The 15,554-nt window shown below is 37.1% G+C and overlaps 1 protein-coding gene across 1 annotated transcript in view; it reads left to right on the top strand.

Annotated features, from left to right (window-relative positions):
* The window catches only part of THADA (THADA armadillo repeat containing), a gene marked incomplete at its 5' end in the record, with an annotated part of 153,336 nt that overhangs the window by 48,700 nt on the left and 89,082 nt on the right, over positions 1–15,554 (top strand). The window contains 2 exons of the mRNA XM_082302617.1: positions 1,328–1,417; positions 2,791–2,922. Of these exons, the coding sequence (XP_082158743.1) occupies positions 1,328–1,417; positions 2,791–2,922 (222 nt within the window). The remainder of the gene's footprint in view (positions 1–1,327; positions 1,418–2,790; positions 2,923–15,554) is intronic.

The following is a 15,554-nucleotide window of genomic DNA, read 5'->3' as shown; positions in this document are numbered from 1 at the left end:
GAATAACCAGTTATTATCAGTATTGATGTCTTTAAACTTTCTTCATAAGTGCTTCAATTTATATTAATTCACAGCTTTAGTGCTTCCATGTAGTGTTTTAAGCTGAAATCTTTTTTGTAGCTATAACAGCTACTGCAGATTCCTTGCTTTTAGTTCTAGCAATTCACTATGTTGTATATATATTCACAGAATTTTTCTTACGTGCCTAGAGAAAGTTTCCTGTCCCTCTTAGAACATTTGTTTCCACCCAACGATCTGGTTTTGCTGTGTTTATTCTGTGGCCTGTGGCTAAGGCATGTTATGTTAGCTGAGTGCTGGAAGGAGCTGTGCTGATGCTTGCCATGTGCTCGTTGACTTGTGCGTGATTTTTTTTTTTGTCTGCTTATTTTTACGCACATCCAGTCTTGCCATCTCATGGTGTTGTTTTTCCAAACCTGGATCTGTCTGCTTATTGGAAGCTTTGCATTGGAGTCATGCTAACATGGAACATTTATCTTGGTTGATCTTGTGGCAAGCAAACTCTGCAGTTGGCTTTGTTTTTCTAAATGATGGCCTTTCGTTTATTTATTTTTAAAGGAAGTCTTTTTTATCTGCATACCATATATGTCTAATTAGAGCTTCCCCACGGTAACATTCAAGTGATTCTTGCTTAGATGATGCTGAATGGTTTCCTATACACCCTTTATCTGATCAAAAGGTTATAAAAAAAATACAGAAGATTCCTACTTGCCTCTTTTTAGCTTGCATTGCTGCTGTTGCAGCTTTAACTGTGCTGCCTTATTAGTTCTGGCTAGGGATGAGTTCATGAGGTGTTTGTACGTGTCTCTGTTTGAACATGGTTGCTCCATCTACACAAGCAGAAACGTGGCCTGCAGTGTCAGCACTGCCATGTGCTGGAAGCAGTGCTGTGTAAAGAGGGCTAATGGAAGCTCAGAATCTTCAGCCACTGCATTTTACAAATCTTCTGTGAGTTTTTATTCTGAGGTGCTTTTTAGTCTCAGCAAACTGAGCATCTGTTAGTACATGTCTACTAAGTATATTCTATTAGCTATTTAGTACATGAGCCATGCTAAAACAAATGTTGTCTTCTCTTTTTCCACCATAATATTGTTAAAATAGTGTCAGAATTTAAGCTGTTGTATCTTTTCTTTTTAGTAGGATTGAGGGGCGAAGAGTCCTTTTCCCCAGAAAGGAGTTCATTATGTGTGCATGGTTCTTCTGCCTCTCCAGCCCCACTGTAGCCTCAGAAATCCAACAAATAAACTGATATTTTGAGTGCAACTAATTATTGCAGAATGCTAATTGTAACTCTTCTTCATTTCTGCAGAATGACAGGAAGGGAGTTTTTCTCTCGATTTCCAAGCCTTTATCCTTTCCTTCTCAAGCAGTTAGAAGTTGTAACCAATTCTTTGAACAGGTAAGATGATGTCTGAGAAAACTTTGAAATACAAAGTGAAGTGAAAAGGTTAAACTGTGTTGTGTCAAATACACACCCTAGTGCCGTTGTATACATCAGTGCTTCTTGAAATGATAACAGTTCTAATGTTTTTGCTAAGGCTTTTTTCTTTTAACTTCTGCACATTGCATTAAGTCAGATGGAACTACTGTTGAGTAATTAAGAGTTGCTGTGTTCTTAGGATCAGATGTTAAGGAACTTTTATTTTTCAGGGAAACAGAACCCGGGTGTTTAAGTGTCTCACGTTTAACAATGATGCTTCCTAGCATTTTTAAGTGATGTGGGGTCATAGGCCTCATGTAACTCCACATGAACACTTCCTAGCCTGTGACACACTGACTCTGGGGAAGGTCCTTGATCTTGTTTTAAAGACTCCACAAATGGTGGCTGAGAGCTACAATTTGATCCCTGCAGATGATGCCATATGGGATGACGCTGTTACCTCCAGGTTCATGAACTTTTAAAGTAAACCAGTGCTGGCTTTGTTTTTTCTTCAAATGCTATGATATAAACTGTGGAAATTGAGCAGCTGATTTATGGGTGAGGTTCAGCTGACTGTTTAATGGGCCTAAGGTGAATACTCAGAAACAGGAGTTTCACCAGTCATTGCATGTTTTGCAGTCTCTGCTCTGAAAAAAAGAGGTTGTGTATATTCTGCACAGCAGTCTACTCTACCTGATGTTATAAAAGGTGACAGTATTGTCACTGGCAAATTTTGGGAAGTTTTTCTATTGAAAAAGATTGGAAACTGCTGTCTGAAATGTTGGCCTTGAATGCTTTTTCAGTGTGGATTAAGACTTGTCTCTTATTATTAGCTACTAAATAAATCAAAAAACATTGATTTTAACTTGGTTTTCTGGTTGTTTTTACCATATGAATAGTAGACCCTTGGTGTCAATGACAAGAACTATTCTTTAGTAAAATGTGTTATTTACTAAACACACATTTCCTTTCAAACTGATAAAAATATTTCTTTTAAACCACTTTTTTAAACTCAGCTCTCTCTTTCCCAGTTCATAGAGAAACATCTGTGCAGGTTTTTAGTATTATTTAAAAATGAAGGCAGCTCACTGTGTTTGGGAATAAAGGAGGCTTGGAATAATGTGGGAAAGTAAAGACAATACAGCCGTGAGTGCCTTCATTAGAGGGATCCCCTGCAGAAGAACTGGATGCCATATTTGATCCCAGCAGGGTTTGCACTCCCATGTAATGATCAGCCTAGGATAACTCCTTGAACCAGAGATGCAGAAGGCTGTTTTGTGGGGAAGAGGCTCAAGACTAGCATGAAGGAGGACGCTTTTTTCACCAAATGCTTCTTACACCTTCTTATTCAGTGAAGCTGAAGAGTTGAAAATCCATCCAAGCCTGTTCCTTTTGCTTTTAATCCTGGGAAGACTGTATCCATCTCCAATGGATGGCTCTCACTCAGCACTCAGCACAGCACCATTTGTCCCCTTTATTATAAGGTAAGGTAATTTTGTGGTGGTTTTTTATGTGATGGGAGTTCTTTTTTGAATCTTTGGAATATTTTTAATAAAATGCCTTTTTAAGCTTCTCTTCAGTTTTAATTCTTAAAGGAAAAACTGGTATTTATTGGTTGGAATTTCCTATATTATTAATACTTGTCTTGGAGAATTAGGAGGAGTATCCACTTATGCAAACCATTATATGACTTGTTTGTAAATCTTCATCTGTAAATGCTGTATGGCTTCACTGCTGCCACCTAAAGGGTAGATGAAAACTGATGAGCTTGAGAGATTTTAGCAATGCCAGATTTGCTATATGAGCTTCTGATGGGTTTGTTCAGTCCTCCAGAATGACTGTAACACATCAGTGTAATGACTAACATAAAGATTCGTAGATGTATGTATGTATCTCTCTCCATATCTGTCCATGAATATAGGTAGCTAGCTAAAGATATGGATCTGTCCTTCATCTAATATGTTTCTGAGACAACTTTTCAAATATTTATACAGTGTAACTTTCATTTGTATGGTGGTTACAAGAAGGTATTCAGTAGATATTTTGCTACTCTCTATGCCTCCGGTTTGGGAGCCTCATAAAGAAATCAGGGCTGTGGTGGGTGAGGAGAAATGTATTTGAGAAAAGTCTTGCTATCTGTGTGAAAGCTTCAGTGCAGTAGGGTGAGAAACTTCTGTGCTTAGTCTTGCTCCTCTAGTAGTGAAACAAGACAAAGTTATTGTTATCCTAAGGTCTTCCAATTTTTATTTTATCCTACTGTTTATGTTAGAAAATAGCATCTCTATCTGCTTATTTTTCACAGCAGATACAATGTATGTCTTGCCTTTTATGATGGTTTTGAATTTTTAAGAATAAATACTAATTATTGTTTTTTCTGAAAGGGAAAAACCTGTAGTGGGACTTCTTAAATGCACTGTATTTAACAATTAAATATGTTTGGCCTTCTGCCATACCTGAATCTTAAATTCTTTTGGGTAAATGTTTAAAACTATTTGTTACATCATTAATCTGCTCTGTTTCGATGCCTTTATCAATGCACTGCAGAATGCTTGTTTTTTTTACATATAGTGTTTCATTTTGGTTATCACTAATAGATGAACTTTTTATAAGCTTTTGGTTGCAGCCTTTCAGTTTTGTCCTTGTTTCTATTATGATCACTACTTTTTGCAAGGTACATACACCAGCAAAATAACTTTTCACACTTAGTTAGCTTATTATCTTGAGGTTACTTAAATTCATTCAGAAGATGTGGGGAGAGAACCCCAATAAAATCTTTCAAGAACCTGGAAGATTTAAGAGACCTGTACTGTTGGACCTACTTTTCCTTTAAATGTGTTCCTAAAGTAGAATGATGCAGCAGATAAAGATGATGTTTTCTGCATTTCCTTTCCATTGATTTTGGCAGTAAATGCTGTGGGTGCAGGTATAAAACTAGCATAAAATTACTACATATTTATGACAAAAAAGTGTGTATGTGGGTGTAAAGAGATGCATTTTCTGTCTGGTTACTTAACAAAGTATTAGAATTTTTATGGTTGCCAGGGGACAATACCAAGGATTCTGCAGGGGTAAATGTATTTATAATATACCTCAGTGTGTTGTTACTGGCTGTACTTCTGTCTACAGTTCTTACATCCTTGTTCTTTGAATGCCATGCCTATTTTCTGTTCATTCTGACTGCATTTGTCGGAATATACAGGGATAATTTATCTTGGTAAAACAAATACGTTGCTATTTTCCCTTCTATTTCCTTTCCTATTTTTCATTCTACAATAACAAATTAACAAAAATAAAATTGTTTCCTCTTCATTTGGTTGTTCTTTAGGAGGTGGTAATGAAGGTTGTTGTGAAGTAACCACTTTGAGAGGATCAAAGAGAAGGTCTGGTGCCAAAGGCCCTGTGCACCAAGTCATTAAATTGTATATATAAACTGTTTCTTTGAATTGCTCAGTCAGTGTTGCATTCTATAGCATCTGCATACAAGTATAATCACGTGGTAGTTCAGTGCAGTTAGAACATGTAATTGCCCTGCCATACTTTTTACCATGAGGTTTTTGTTTGACATGGGTACCAGTTTCCAGGAAGGATACAGCCATGCAGGCAGCAAAGAGGAAGGGTGAATGTGACCCACGACTGGTCTTGCAGGGCTGAGCCCGCAGTGAAGTGGTGTTTGTTTGTTGCACTGAGAAGATGAACAGGGTATTGTGTTTGCAAGCGGATGAGCAGTTCTGTGTACAAAACTGGGCTGAGCAGAAAGAATCCAAGTTGGGCTTTTGAAGAGCGTCACTTAAGCTCGAGTGGAATTTTCCATCTAGTGGGAGTAGAGCTGTGGTTGCTCTGACCGTGCTGAGATGAATTGCACAATATGAGCAGGATTAAATGCTGCAAGGACAAATCTCAATCTCTGAGCACACAGTTGTTACTCCTTGTTGAACTAGGACATTTGATTACCTATCTGCAGTTCTATTAAGCTATTTTTCCCCCTTCAGATGTTTTATTTGGAACACTTTGATTCACGACTTATTACCTCACTCTCTATTTTTTTTAAAGAGCTAGGTAGGTCTGTTTTAATGGTTACTTTCTAAGATGAAAGAATGTACAGCATGTTTTTGATTAACAAGGGAGCTAATCAGGAGGTAATGTTTTAAGTATGAAACAAAAACATAACCTCCCTTTTGCCTCCCTCTCCCTTTTTCAAAGACCTGTAATCTCTTCAGAATGATCTAGAATTGAGTTACCTTATGTCTTTTTGTACCATGGCATTGACAGAATGTTTGTTTAGTGTTAAATGTTCTGGGCTGAATGCTCTGAAGGAGTAAAATGGGTATTGCTTTATTAACTTGGATGCTTTTTCACTACTTGGAGTCTAGCTCTATTTAAGAGTGTGACTTCTTAATATTTTAGAAAGTTTTTTTAAAAATTAAAATGTCAAACAATATAAGGTTTTAAAACCTTGTTGGATGTATGTGCCTTGGCTTCCCCTTGACAGAACTTAATTCTTCATGAAATTTCCCTTTTAAAACTTCAGCAAATAGGCAGATTTCGAAGCAGTGCTGCTTCTAGGTATATTATGTTGCAAGAAATGTGAACATCTTTCCATGAAATTAACGCAGTTGTGAAAGAGGCACTGTTTTCTTGGGCAGAATTTTGTAACTTGCATCTTCCTGCAAAATGGAAGAGCCAAATTCTGAAGTCCTGTGGTGCTGTTTCCAGTCAGGGACCCAGGGTAGGTGGCAGTGGGAAGCACTTTACAGCTGTCCTCTTTGCCCTTCTACCCTTCTCCATCCCCCAACCTGGACTGAGTGGGTTTTGGTTTTGCACTCAAGAGCTTGTTACTAATATACAAGGATAATCAGTGTGACTGTTGGTTAATGATGGACACTTAAGATGCAAGGAAAACAAAACCGTGTGTGATGAGAAAAAATGTTCTGTGGGATGGAGCATTGTCATTTTTTAATTAAAAAATTTTAGAAAACTGTAAGCCATTCCTAACAGAGTGTTCAGAGAAGGAGAGAGAAAATTCTTATCATCTATGATTTTTGGAAATAGTGAGATTGATCTGGGTTTATTTTAACTTCCTAGCAAGCAGAGCAGCTGACCTGAGGCTCTCTGTGAGTTTCAGTTGTGTCTAACCATTTCATAAACACGAGACAGCTCACTTCTTAAGGAAAAAGACTCGGATGTAGTAGTATTAATACTGCAGAACATTGTGTGAATTTAAATTTTCACCAATCAGTGATGTTACTCGCATGTAGGTTGCTCATTTGAAAAAGTTGTTCTTTGTTGACTTGTGCCTGTAAGTTTGATTGCTCTGTATTGTGTTTAATTATGCTAACTTATATCCAGTCTGTTCTGGTGGCTGGTTCTGTTCCACTGTAGCCCTATGACAGTCTGTGTGGGCTTCATGGGAATGGGTCTAGGGTAGGATGGATAATAAAGAAACAAAATTCAAATGTAGATTCGAAAGTGTCTGTAAGACTTATCTCAAAGTCTTAAATTTTAGATTTAATAAACAGCACAAGAGACGGCCAAGTGCTGAAGTTCTAGTAACAAGATACCCTCATTTTGTTTGAGAAGAGCTTGGAGGAAATAATTAGTGTATATATATATTTTTATAAGCTAAAATTGCTGTTTATATAAGCTGTTTAAATACAGATTAGCTGGTGTTTGTTTTGTTTCACACATGTGCAGTTATATGTGTGGGTTTAGTATATCATCCTGTACCAGCCTTGAAAGCAGCCATCTGATTTTCTGTAAGCTGAGCACTGGTATCTTCTGGTAAGTGGCCAAACAAGGTAGCTGACTGGTTGTGCTAAATGTTTCCTCTACCTTTCTCCTCTTTTCCCTGGGTTTTAGTGTGACGTGGCAGCACTAGGAGAATTAATATTAAAACCTCCCTGGTTTCAACTGTCATTTCTGTACGACTGGGAATCTTATCAGGGGTCTGATAAGGAAAGAGCTTTTGTGGGAATGCCTTTTCATATTAGATTAAAAGAACTACATGTGTTTGTTGCAGCCTTGTTGTATTAAAATAGATGCTTTGGATTACAGTTGTTTATGAAAACATCTCCCTGTGTTCCCTTATCAACTGCACATCTTCAGTCTTTGGTCTCTGGTTTTTTAATTTGCTTTGGGTTTTTTTTAGTTACTAATATTTGTTCAGTATAACTGCTCAGCGTTACAACTGTCTGCAAATGTTGCATTATTTGGAATCCCCGTGAGATTGGGAGCAGGCTCTGACTCATTGGAATGCCCAGTGTCCTTGCTGGGGAAGCTCATGGGGCTGAGCAGTCATTGTGAGATGAAGACAGATATCCTTTTTATTATGGGCAAGGTTCCCGAAACATGGGCTGGCATAGACATTTGGAAAAAAGGAGCAATGTGCACCCTTAAAGCATACACTGTTTTTTAGATTTTTCTTGTAGTAAATCTCTTGCTTAATATCTGAAGTGGAAATTTTGCATAGCTGGGGGAGAAGGAGAAGGACAGGGATGCATTTCCCCACTGAGCTTATCTCTAATGAATTGGGACTGTCTTGGAATTCTTCCATTTCTATTTAGATTCCTTTCTGTGCAATCCTGATTGCATAGTGATTGATACTGATCTGTAAAAATATTTATGGTTTGCTATAAATATTTATTAATAAGAAGGGTTTCAGTCTTTTTCTTCCTTTTAGCATTTTTAAATAACAAATTGTAAACAGGCTGTAATTTTTTCCAGTTTGATTAAGTTCAAATTGTAGTGCTAGAGAAGAATGAGAAGTGTTTGATTGGCAGTAGGCTGCTCAAGACCGTCCGATCTACTAAAACTCTTTATTCATCTTGTACATTCTTTACTGTATTCCTGTCTTTTCTCTGAAACTGTGGACAGATGTGTGGTATCCAAGTGGTGCTGATGGGAAATACCACAACCCTTAGGTATTCGTAATTAATTTCTTATTCCAGTGTTCACTGTGTTCATCAATCATTGGCAGATTATTGTCTGAAGCAGTTTAGGAAATATTCACAAACTTCAGGGAGCTTTCAGATTCATGGCAAATAAAGGGTGACATCTGGCAGAGAGGCATTCATGAGCACTGAGAGTACCTGTCTTTTTCCAGTGCTGCAAAATCCTGAAGAGGACTAGTGGCTGGGATCCTGGGTTAAAATTTGATGTATGTTGAACTTGATGTATACTTGCTTGAAACATCATGGAGTAAAAAACATGATGGGGTGCTGAACTGTCAATATATGATTGGTGAAGTAATTTTATTGTTCATTTATGTACTTAAAATTAACCAGTGAGTACTCTGCTGGTCAAGATAAGTATCCAAAAGACATTTAGCTTATTCTGGAAAAGTATTTGCAGGAAGGAATATGAAAATGGAGAGAAATAATACATTAACTATCCAGAGGATGATAAGGGAAACCAAGTATAATGATACTTTAAAAAGCCAATATTCTTTAAAAAGAACAGTCTGAGTTTGGGAAGAGTCAGTAACTGGGAAGGCTTTTTAGCAATGAGCTAGATACTTCTGGTGGTATGGCTGGAAGGGAATCATCTTTGAGAACCCAGATCCTTTGGATGTTTTCATGGGTCTGAGGATAAGTTTTTAAAATTGCTCATGTTGCAGTTTTGCTTACAATCATCTGAAGCTTTGAAAATCATCACAAGGCACTGAGAATTGATTTTTTCATTCAACTTCCCTTTCATAGAGTTCAGAATAATGATAGAGTTGCTAAGACAGAAAGTAGTCTTTGTTTTGTTTTTTTCCCAGCTCTGGATAGTAAGTGGTGTGTTTTTCTTTCTGTTATTCTGCAGTAGTGAAACATCATGGTAACTGTTCCCAAATTAACAAAGTAGAAATAGATTGTGAATGAAATTGTCTTTTACATGATCTTGAGATAAGAGCAGGGATTTTTTTTTTTTTCCGTCTAGAGTGCTCTGAACTGAAATGGAGGCTCTACCCTCATATAACTTCAGTAGTTACATAAGCCTAGAGTCTACCTACCTGGACATACTCTTTGAGATTTCTTGATGAGAATTCAAGAACAGATGCCATTTAAATTGTGTCAGCATGTCCTATAGGAAATCTCCATTTGACAAGAACATATTTCTGTTTCTCTGAAGTTTACACACTGTATTAGTAATAGTTTTCATAGACTCAGATGTTAGCGATCCTAGGTGTTCTGGCTTGCTAAAACACAACAATTCAAGTTTCTGATGTTGATTCAGCTTGGTATCAGTTGGCCACTTGTTTACATTAACCTGGGCCTTGGTGACAAGAAGAGAGAAATGTCTATAATTTTTCCTTAGAAAGCCCTGGGAAACATATGGAGAAACAGCTCCTGGCAGAGCTTGTGGACAGCTTTCTCAAATAAAAGCCTGTGTGCTTTGCCTACATACTTTCTGCAGTATTTATGGCTACTCTGGTTCATTAAGTGCTTGTGTGGAAACTACTGCCCTTACAAAAACATGGGGTTTTATCTTAATTGCCCAAGTTGGAAGAATAAAATACTTAACACAATGTATAAAGAGGCTAGAAGTTTGGGCAACCATTAACATCACTTTAAAGGAAATAGATAAGAGTTGAGCGGTTTAGTACTACATAAATAACCTGAAATTAAATTTGGCTTGTTTCTGTCCATGGTTTTGCTCAAACATGTCCTGAGCTACATTTATGTGTTGATTGTAGATCTAAAACCTCCAGCAAACTGTTGGTACCTCTGTAATATTTTCCTATTTTACAGGTAAATATTGAGGAGCTATATCAAAACTCAAGTTTTTCTGTTTTTTTTTTTTTATTTTAATCTTAGATTAAAGAACAAAAAATTATTCTCAGCCCAATTATAATACAGGTTTCCACAGAGAAATAAGTTTTTAAATTAAATGCTTTGGATAGTTTTATTGCTAAGGAACACAGAAAAATAAAATGGAAAATTGTTGTGTTTCCTTAAAAGCACAAACCAAGCAAATCAAAAAATGAACAAAAGAAACTGTAGCAAATTATTTTTGATATTCCAGGAAGCCTTACTCTCTCAGTAATGCATAGGCACTGTCCTGCTGATTCATCCACAGTATGTAAGTCCAAGTTAATTGTGTGGAAGCATGAGTGTATTTTTTTGTTTAATTCTATTTTTGGATCTCACTTAGCTTGGAAACCTGTCACACTGCATTTGTAGTTGCTAAAGGTATTTCTTTAGGAGATAATTTGAAGGGGAAAAATTTACTAGTATTATAATCTTGAGGAATGCATACAATGCTCTTGAATCTTGATATCCAAACTCTTGTAATAGGAACTGAATCTGTTGCTAAATACTTTTCCCTCTGATCTTTGACCACCATCCGTGTTTTTCCTACTCTCATTTCTTGGTTTTAATTCTTGCTTTGGAACTGATGACATAACTTGAACTGTATGGCTGCATCCTGGAGGAAAGACGAAATCTCCTTCTCATACTACTTACTGTGTCTCTATAGAATCAGACAGAAGACTTACCACAATTTTTTTTACAGTGCATTTGTTAGGACCTTGTGGTATAACTAGCTCCAGGATTTAAAGAGTACCATCTATGTGATTTTTATTTATCTATATTTTTCAATCATTTTCATCTTCTAAAAGCCCTGGTGGCTGTTAAAATGCTCTAACCTGCAGGCAGAGGTGGTTGGTTTGAATTGCAAGGCCTTTTCCTGCCTCATGCTGCACTCTTCCCCCAAGCTCCTTGTGATGGTGGTAGGATACTTGGATTGACTTAGAAGCTCAGAGCCCCTTCTGCAGAACCTTCACTGTATCACTAATAAGAAATGACATTGTTAATAATGCACAGATCACTGTGACAACAGCCAGTAAAACCTGGAAATAGACATTTCTCTCCTTGCTAGTCCTTCTAACTACTGTAGGAATTATTTAATATAATGAACATATTTTCAGCAACAAGTGTAATTTTTCAAATTAATTCTGCTAATTTGTTTCTGTGACCTTTATATAAAAGGTAGTCCTTATTTGTGTTGTTAGTATGGGTAATAAGAAGTCTGTTGAAGGGGGAGAAATAAAGGGTGGAAAATGAGCGCATAGGAAACACCTGCAGGTTTGTTTTTTCTTTTCTTTTTTTTTTTTTCCCAGAAGAAGTTTAAGATATTATTATTTACAGCTAGTGTTCTGTTGTTTGTAGCCAGAGTAATAAATTAGATACTTTGATGTGTGCAGAGGAGTATGGAATCTTTGTGCCTTATGCGAGTTGGTGATAAATCATGTCAGTTAGGAGGGCGGTTCAGGATCTAAGTGTTGAAGCTGGAACGGAGCAGTGGAAATGGATTGAATTGAATCTACGGTTACACAGAGCGAAACCTTTTCAGATTTATTGACTTTTTGTTCTTGATCGTGGACTGTTTCAAGTAAACATGTTTACATCCAATACCTCATGCACCTAGATAAACAGTACTGAGTTCAAGGTGAAATACTACAGTTGTTAATAGCCCTCAGGATTGAATAGGAGTGTATCACATGAGGATTTTGCAAGTTTCATTCTTGTTGCTGCCTTGAAGAATAATAAAATCAGGTTGGCATAATGTATGTTTTTACATACGATAACATTTTAGATAATTCCTAGATTTTAAAGTCTACTTATATCTGCCTGCATGTAAAGGTAGTGTCACATACTGAAAACACTTCCCCCCCTCCCCCAAGCACCTTTCAAATCAAAGGAGATGGAACAATTTTAAGTGCAGGTTTGTACGCACATCTATGCTGTCCTAATGGATACAAGATTCCACTGGTTGTATTTCCTACAGAGATGATGAGCCTGCAGCAGATTTGAGTTGTGCTGTTGCCAGGTGAAGCTCAGAGTCTGGATGGTGAAGTACCACATTTGGAGGTCCTTTTCTGCTAGTGTCCCACCAAGGCAACTGCTATCACATAAATGAAACTCATCTCAGGGATGGCAGTGTGGTAAACTACTGCAGGAGGAGTAACCTGAGTAGTTCCACAGCCTTAAAATGCTTCTTTCTTCAGTTGCTGGGTTTTGCTGCAGATACAAAACTGAGTTACTGTAATTGCCATAATTGTGCAATAATATTTCTTGATGCAGTTTGTGAGATTGCTTCCCATAATGGTTGCTAAACTCTAGATAAAACAAATTTTTAACAATACAGGTAGTAGACTCAGTGCTAAAGTGTATGGTTTGGAGCTTGGTATAACAATGAGCAAAAAATTGCAAAATCGGGTTAGAATGACATTTTTCTGTTGCTCAGTTGTTTTATTTGCATTCAGTCTTTCTATCCCTTTTTGAGAATCGATCCTGTTTAGTTTTATTTACAGGTGAGAGGTTTTATGTAAGTGGGATCCAGTAAAAATCAAAACTCTGATCTAGGGTGCTGTTAGAGGATGGAAAAACTAGTATATGTTTTGACATTCTCCTGGCAAACTTCTTGCATGATTCAGGAATGAGGCCAAGTGCCTTCAAAACATGAGAGATGTACACCTAAGTGCCTTCAGGGTATGCAGAAGTTCAGGGATAGGTCACTAGTGGTGACTTGGCATGACATCTGACATATGTATGTGAAAGAAGGAGTATTTTTTAAGTATTACCAAGTGCTGTTTCTTGCGGGGCGGTGGGGATTGGAAAGAACTGTTTTTCTTTGAGTGTTAGATTTAAAAATAAGTATTTTAAATAAATGAGAAAAAACAGTAGGAATGTTAACCCATCTCAGATTTGGGAAGCTGTTTGTTGATGTGAAATACCTTTCATGTGTTCCCATACATGTCCCTATAATGCAGATACTGTATTGTTCTTAAACTTTTGTGGTGCTTTTGTTCCTTAGTGCTGATTTCACAGGCGTGCTGTTCTCAGGATTCCCGCTAAGGTGTCAGTCCCTGTGAGCACCCTGCACCCTGTGTGGCAGCCTGGAGTGTGAGAAGTGTGCATGAATGTACAGCAGGTGTGTAGGACAGTGGCAGGCTGCTGGCTGGGTTGCCCTTTGGGCAGGCAGGGTCTGTGGGATTGCTTTTGCCTCAGGCACAGAAAGTTGCAGAGCTGGGTCCACGGAGTCCTGGGGGAGTTCTCCATGACGGGGCCCTTGTGTGATTGCTCTGCGGGAGGACTTCAGGCAGCTGAGAAAATGTTGCCTGTAACGTGAAACTATTTTCTTCTTTCTATACATAGAGCAGTCACTTCTATTTTCATAATAAATTTGATAAAATAATAGAGCGGAACAAAATTTGGCGTGTAAAATACTGTATCTCCATATACGTAGGTGCATGTGTTATAAATCTTTGGTGTTTTTACAAGACAAAAAAGTTAAAGTCAGGTTATTTAAAAATATATAGTAATTCATTGCATTGTGTTTGAGGAGAAAGCCCCCTCTTGAAGCATGTAGTGTTGGAAAGTACCCTTGCACAAGGCAGAGGAAACCCTGGCATTTTACCCATTTTCCACTCCTGTGAAGACATGTCAGATTCCTTGGTATCTGTAAAAGTCATAAACAAAATTAAGAAAACATGGTTCAGCAGAGCTGAAAGAATGGTTGCAGACAATTACTTCTTAGGTTTCAGTTTACTATGAAGTAGAATTAAAACGTTTTTGTTTAAAAAAAAAAAAAAGTTTTTTTTTTTTTGGAGCTGACTTTCTTCTCACACCTTGTCAATACAGGATTAAAGCTTTTCCTATGGCAGAGTCTCTAACTGTGACTGTTCTGCTCTAGCATCCTGTAGTGAAGGATGGCCAGTCTGTGAAAAGGAAATGTAAAGATGGTCTTTGTAAAAATCATGATGGAACATACAACCTTATTTGCAAGGGTGAAAATTCCCACAAAAACCTGTTGTTTAGGGGGTAGTATAGCTCTCTCAGAAGGAGACCTGTGTCTTCCAGGCATGCCAAGGCATAACATATCTATTTCAGTTAGGACTATTTAGTTTCTTAGTGTTCAAAACCCTGTTAGCTGGATTGGTGGTTCAAGATGCAAACGGTCTTCTGTATTTCTTTGATGTGAAATAAAGTAATATAAATAAATTAATTTAAATAATTATTTATTACAAGTAAAGTAAAATAAACTACTACTTTGAATATTGATTTAAATTTGCTACAGATACTTGAAAATCTGGAATACCTTTTAATTTCATTTAACTTTTAAATATGTAGGCATGACACTGCAGGGTTTTTTGGTTTGTTTTTCAGCAGAGGTCAAAATCATTTTGGCAGGGGATAATCTCATCTACATGTGATGTTGTAAGATAAAAATACATAGGAAGCAACTCAGGAAAAGGATGAGTATTGGAGTAGGGAAGGCCGTCTCTCTTGGGTCATCACAATCATCTGGGAGGTATCAGAGCATACCTTCAGCTGTACTGTATTTTTCATCACGTAAGACATTTGGCCTTTTTTGTCTAAACCCTGTAGTAGCTTTCTCAGTTTTCTGGGTGGCTGAATTGTTACCTGCATTGCCAAAATTCACACCTGCAAGAATTACTGGCTTTGAAAGACTTAGGCTAACCTGCTTAGCTGATTAAGGACTCTTACTCACGTCAATTCAGTATACATGCTACCATATAACTGGTTAATGTGTTACTGTAGCTGAATAGCTCATTCTGTATGTATTTTCATAAATCTACAGCCTGTCAAAACCTTAATTGCACTAAAAGGTGAAAGATTCTTTTTGGCATTTACCATATGTGGAGTCCTGCATCTTACTTTTTATTCAAAATTAACTGCTGTTTTTCTTTTAGATACTAATTATAAACAGTGGAAAGTTATTTTCCAATGTCTTTTACTTCCTGCCTTTAAATATGTTCTAGAAACCAGTGGGAGTTTTGGCCCAAAATTCAGTGGACACCATGTTGTGTTCTCATGGAAACATCTGATTAACAACATGGAGGTAACAATTTAAGTCAAATTCATAATACATTTGAATATGATTAGTAAGTAACATAAACATCAAGAAAGATATTTACAGGACTATATACTTACCTGTCTCATGGCATAATTGCATTTTTTCCTCTTTTTTTCTTTTTTCTTTATCTAAACACCAGAACTTTTGAATTAAAACAAATCCTCTGGCATAGCTCTAGTATGACTTACCTTTCTGGGCAAATAGTCTTTCACTACTGAGAAGACTGTATATTAGATTTGCGAGAAATATGTTACAG

The sequence above is a fragment of the Coloeus monedula genome (assembly GCF_965178545.1).
Source record: "Coloeus monedula genome assembly, chromosome: 2".
Lineage (NCBI taxonomy): Eukaryota > Metazoa > Chordata > Aves > Passeriformes > Corvidae > Coloeus > Coloeus monedula.
The sequence above is the reverse complement of the archived record's forward strand: the minus strand, read 5'-3'. Positions and strand labels throughout refer to the sequence as shown.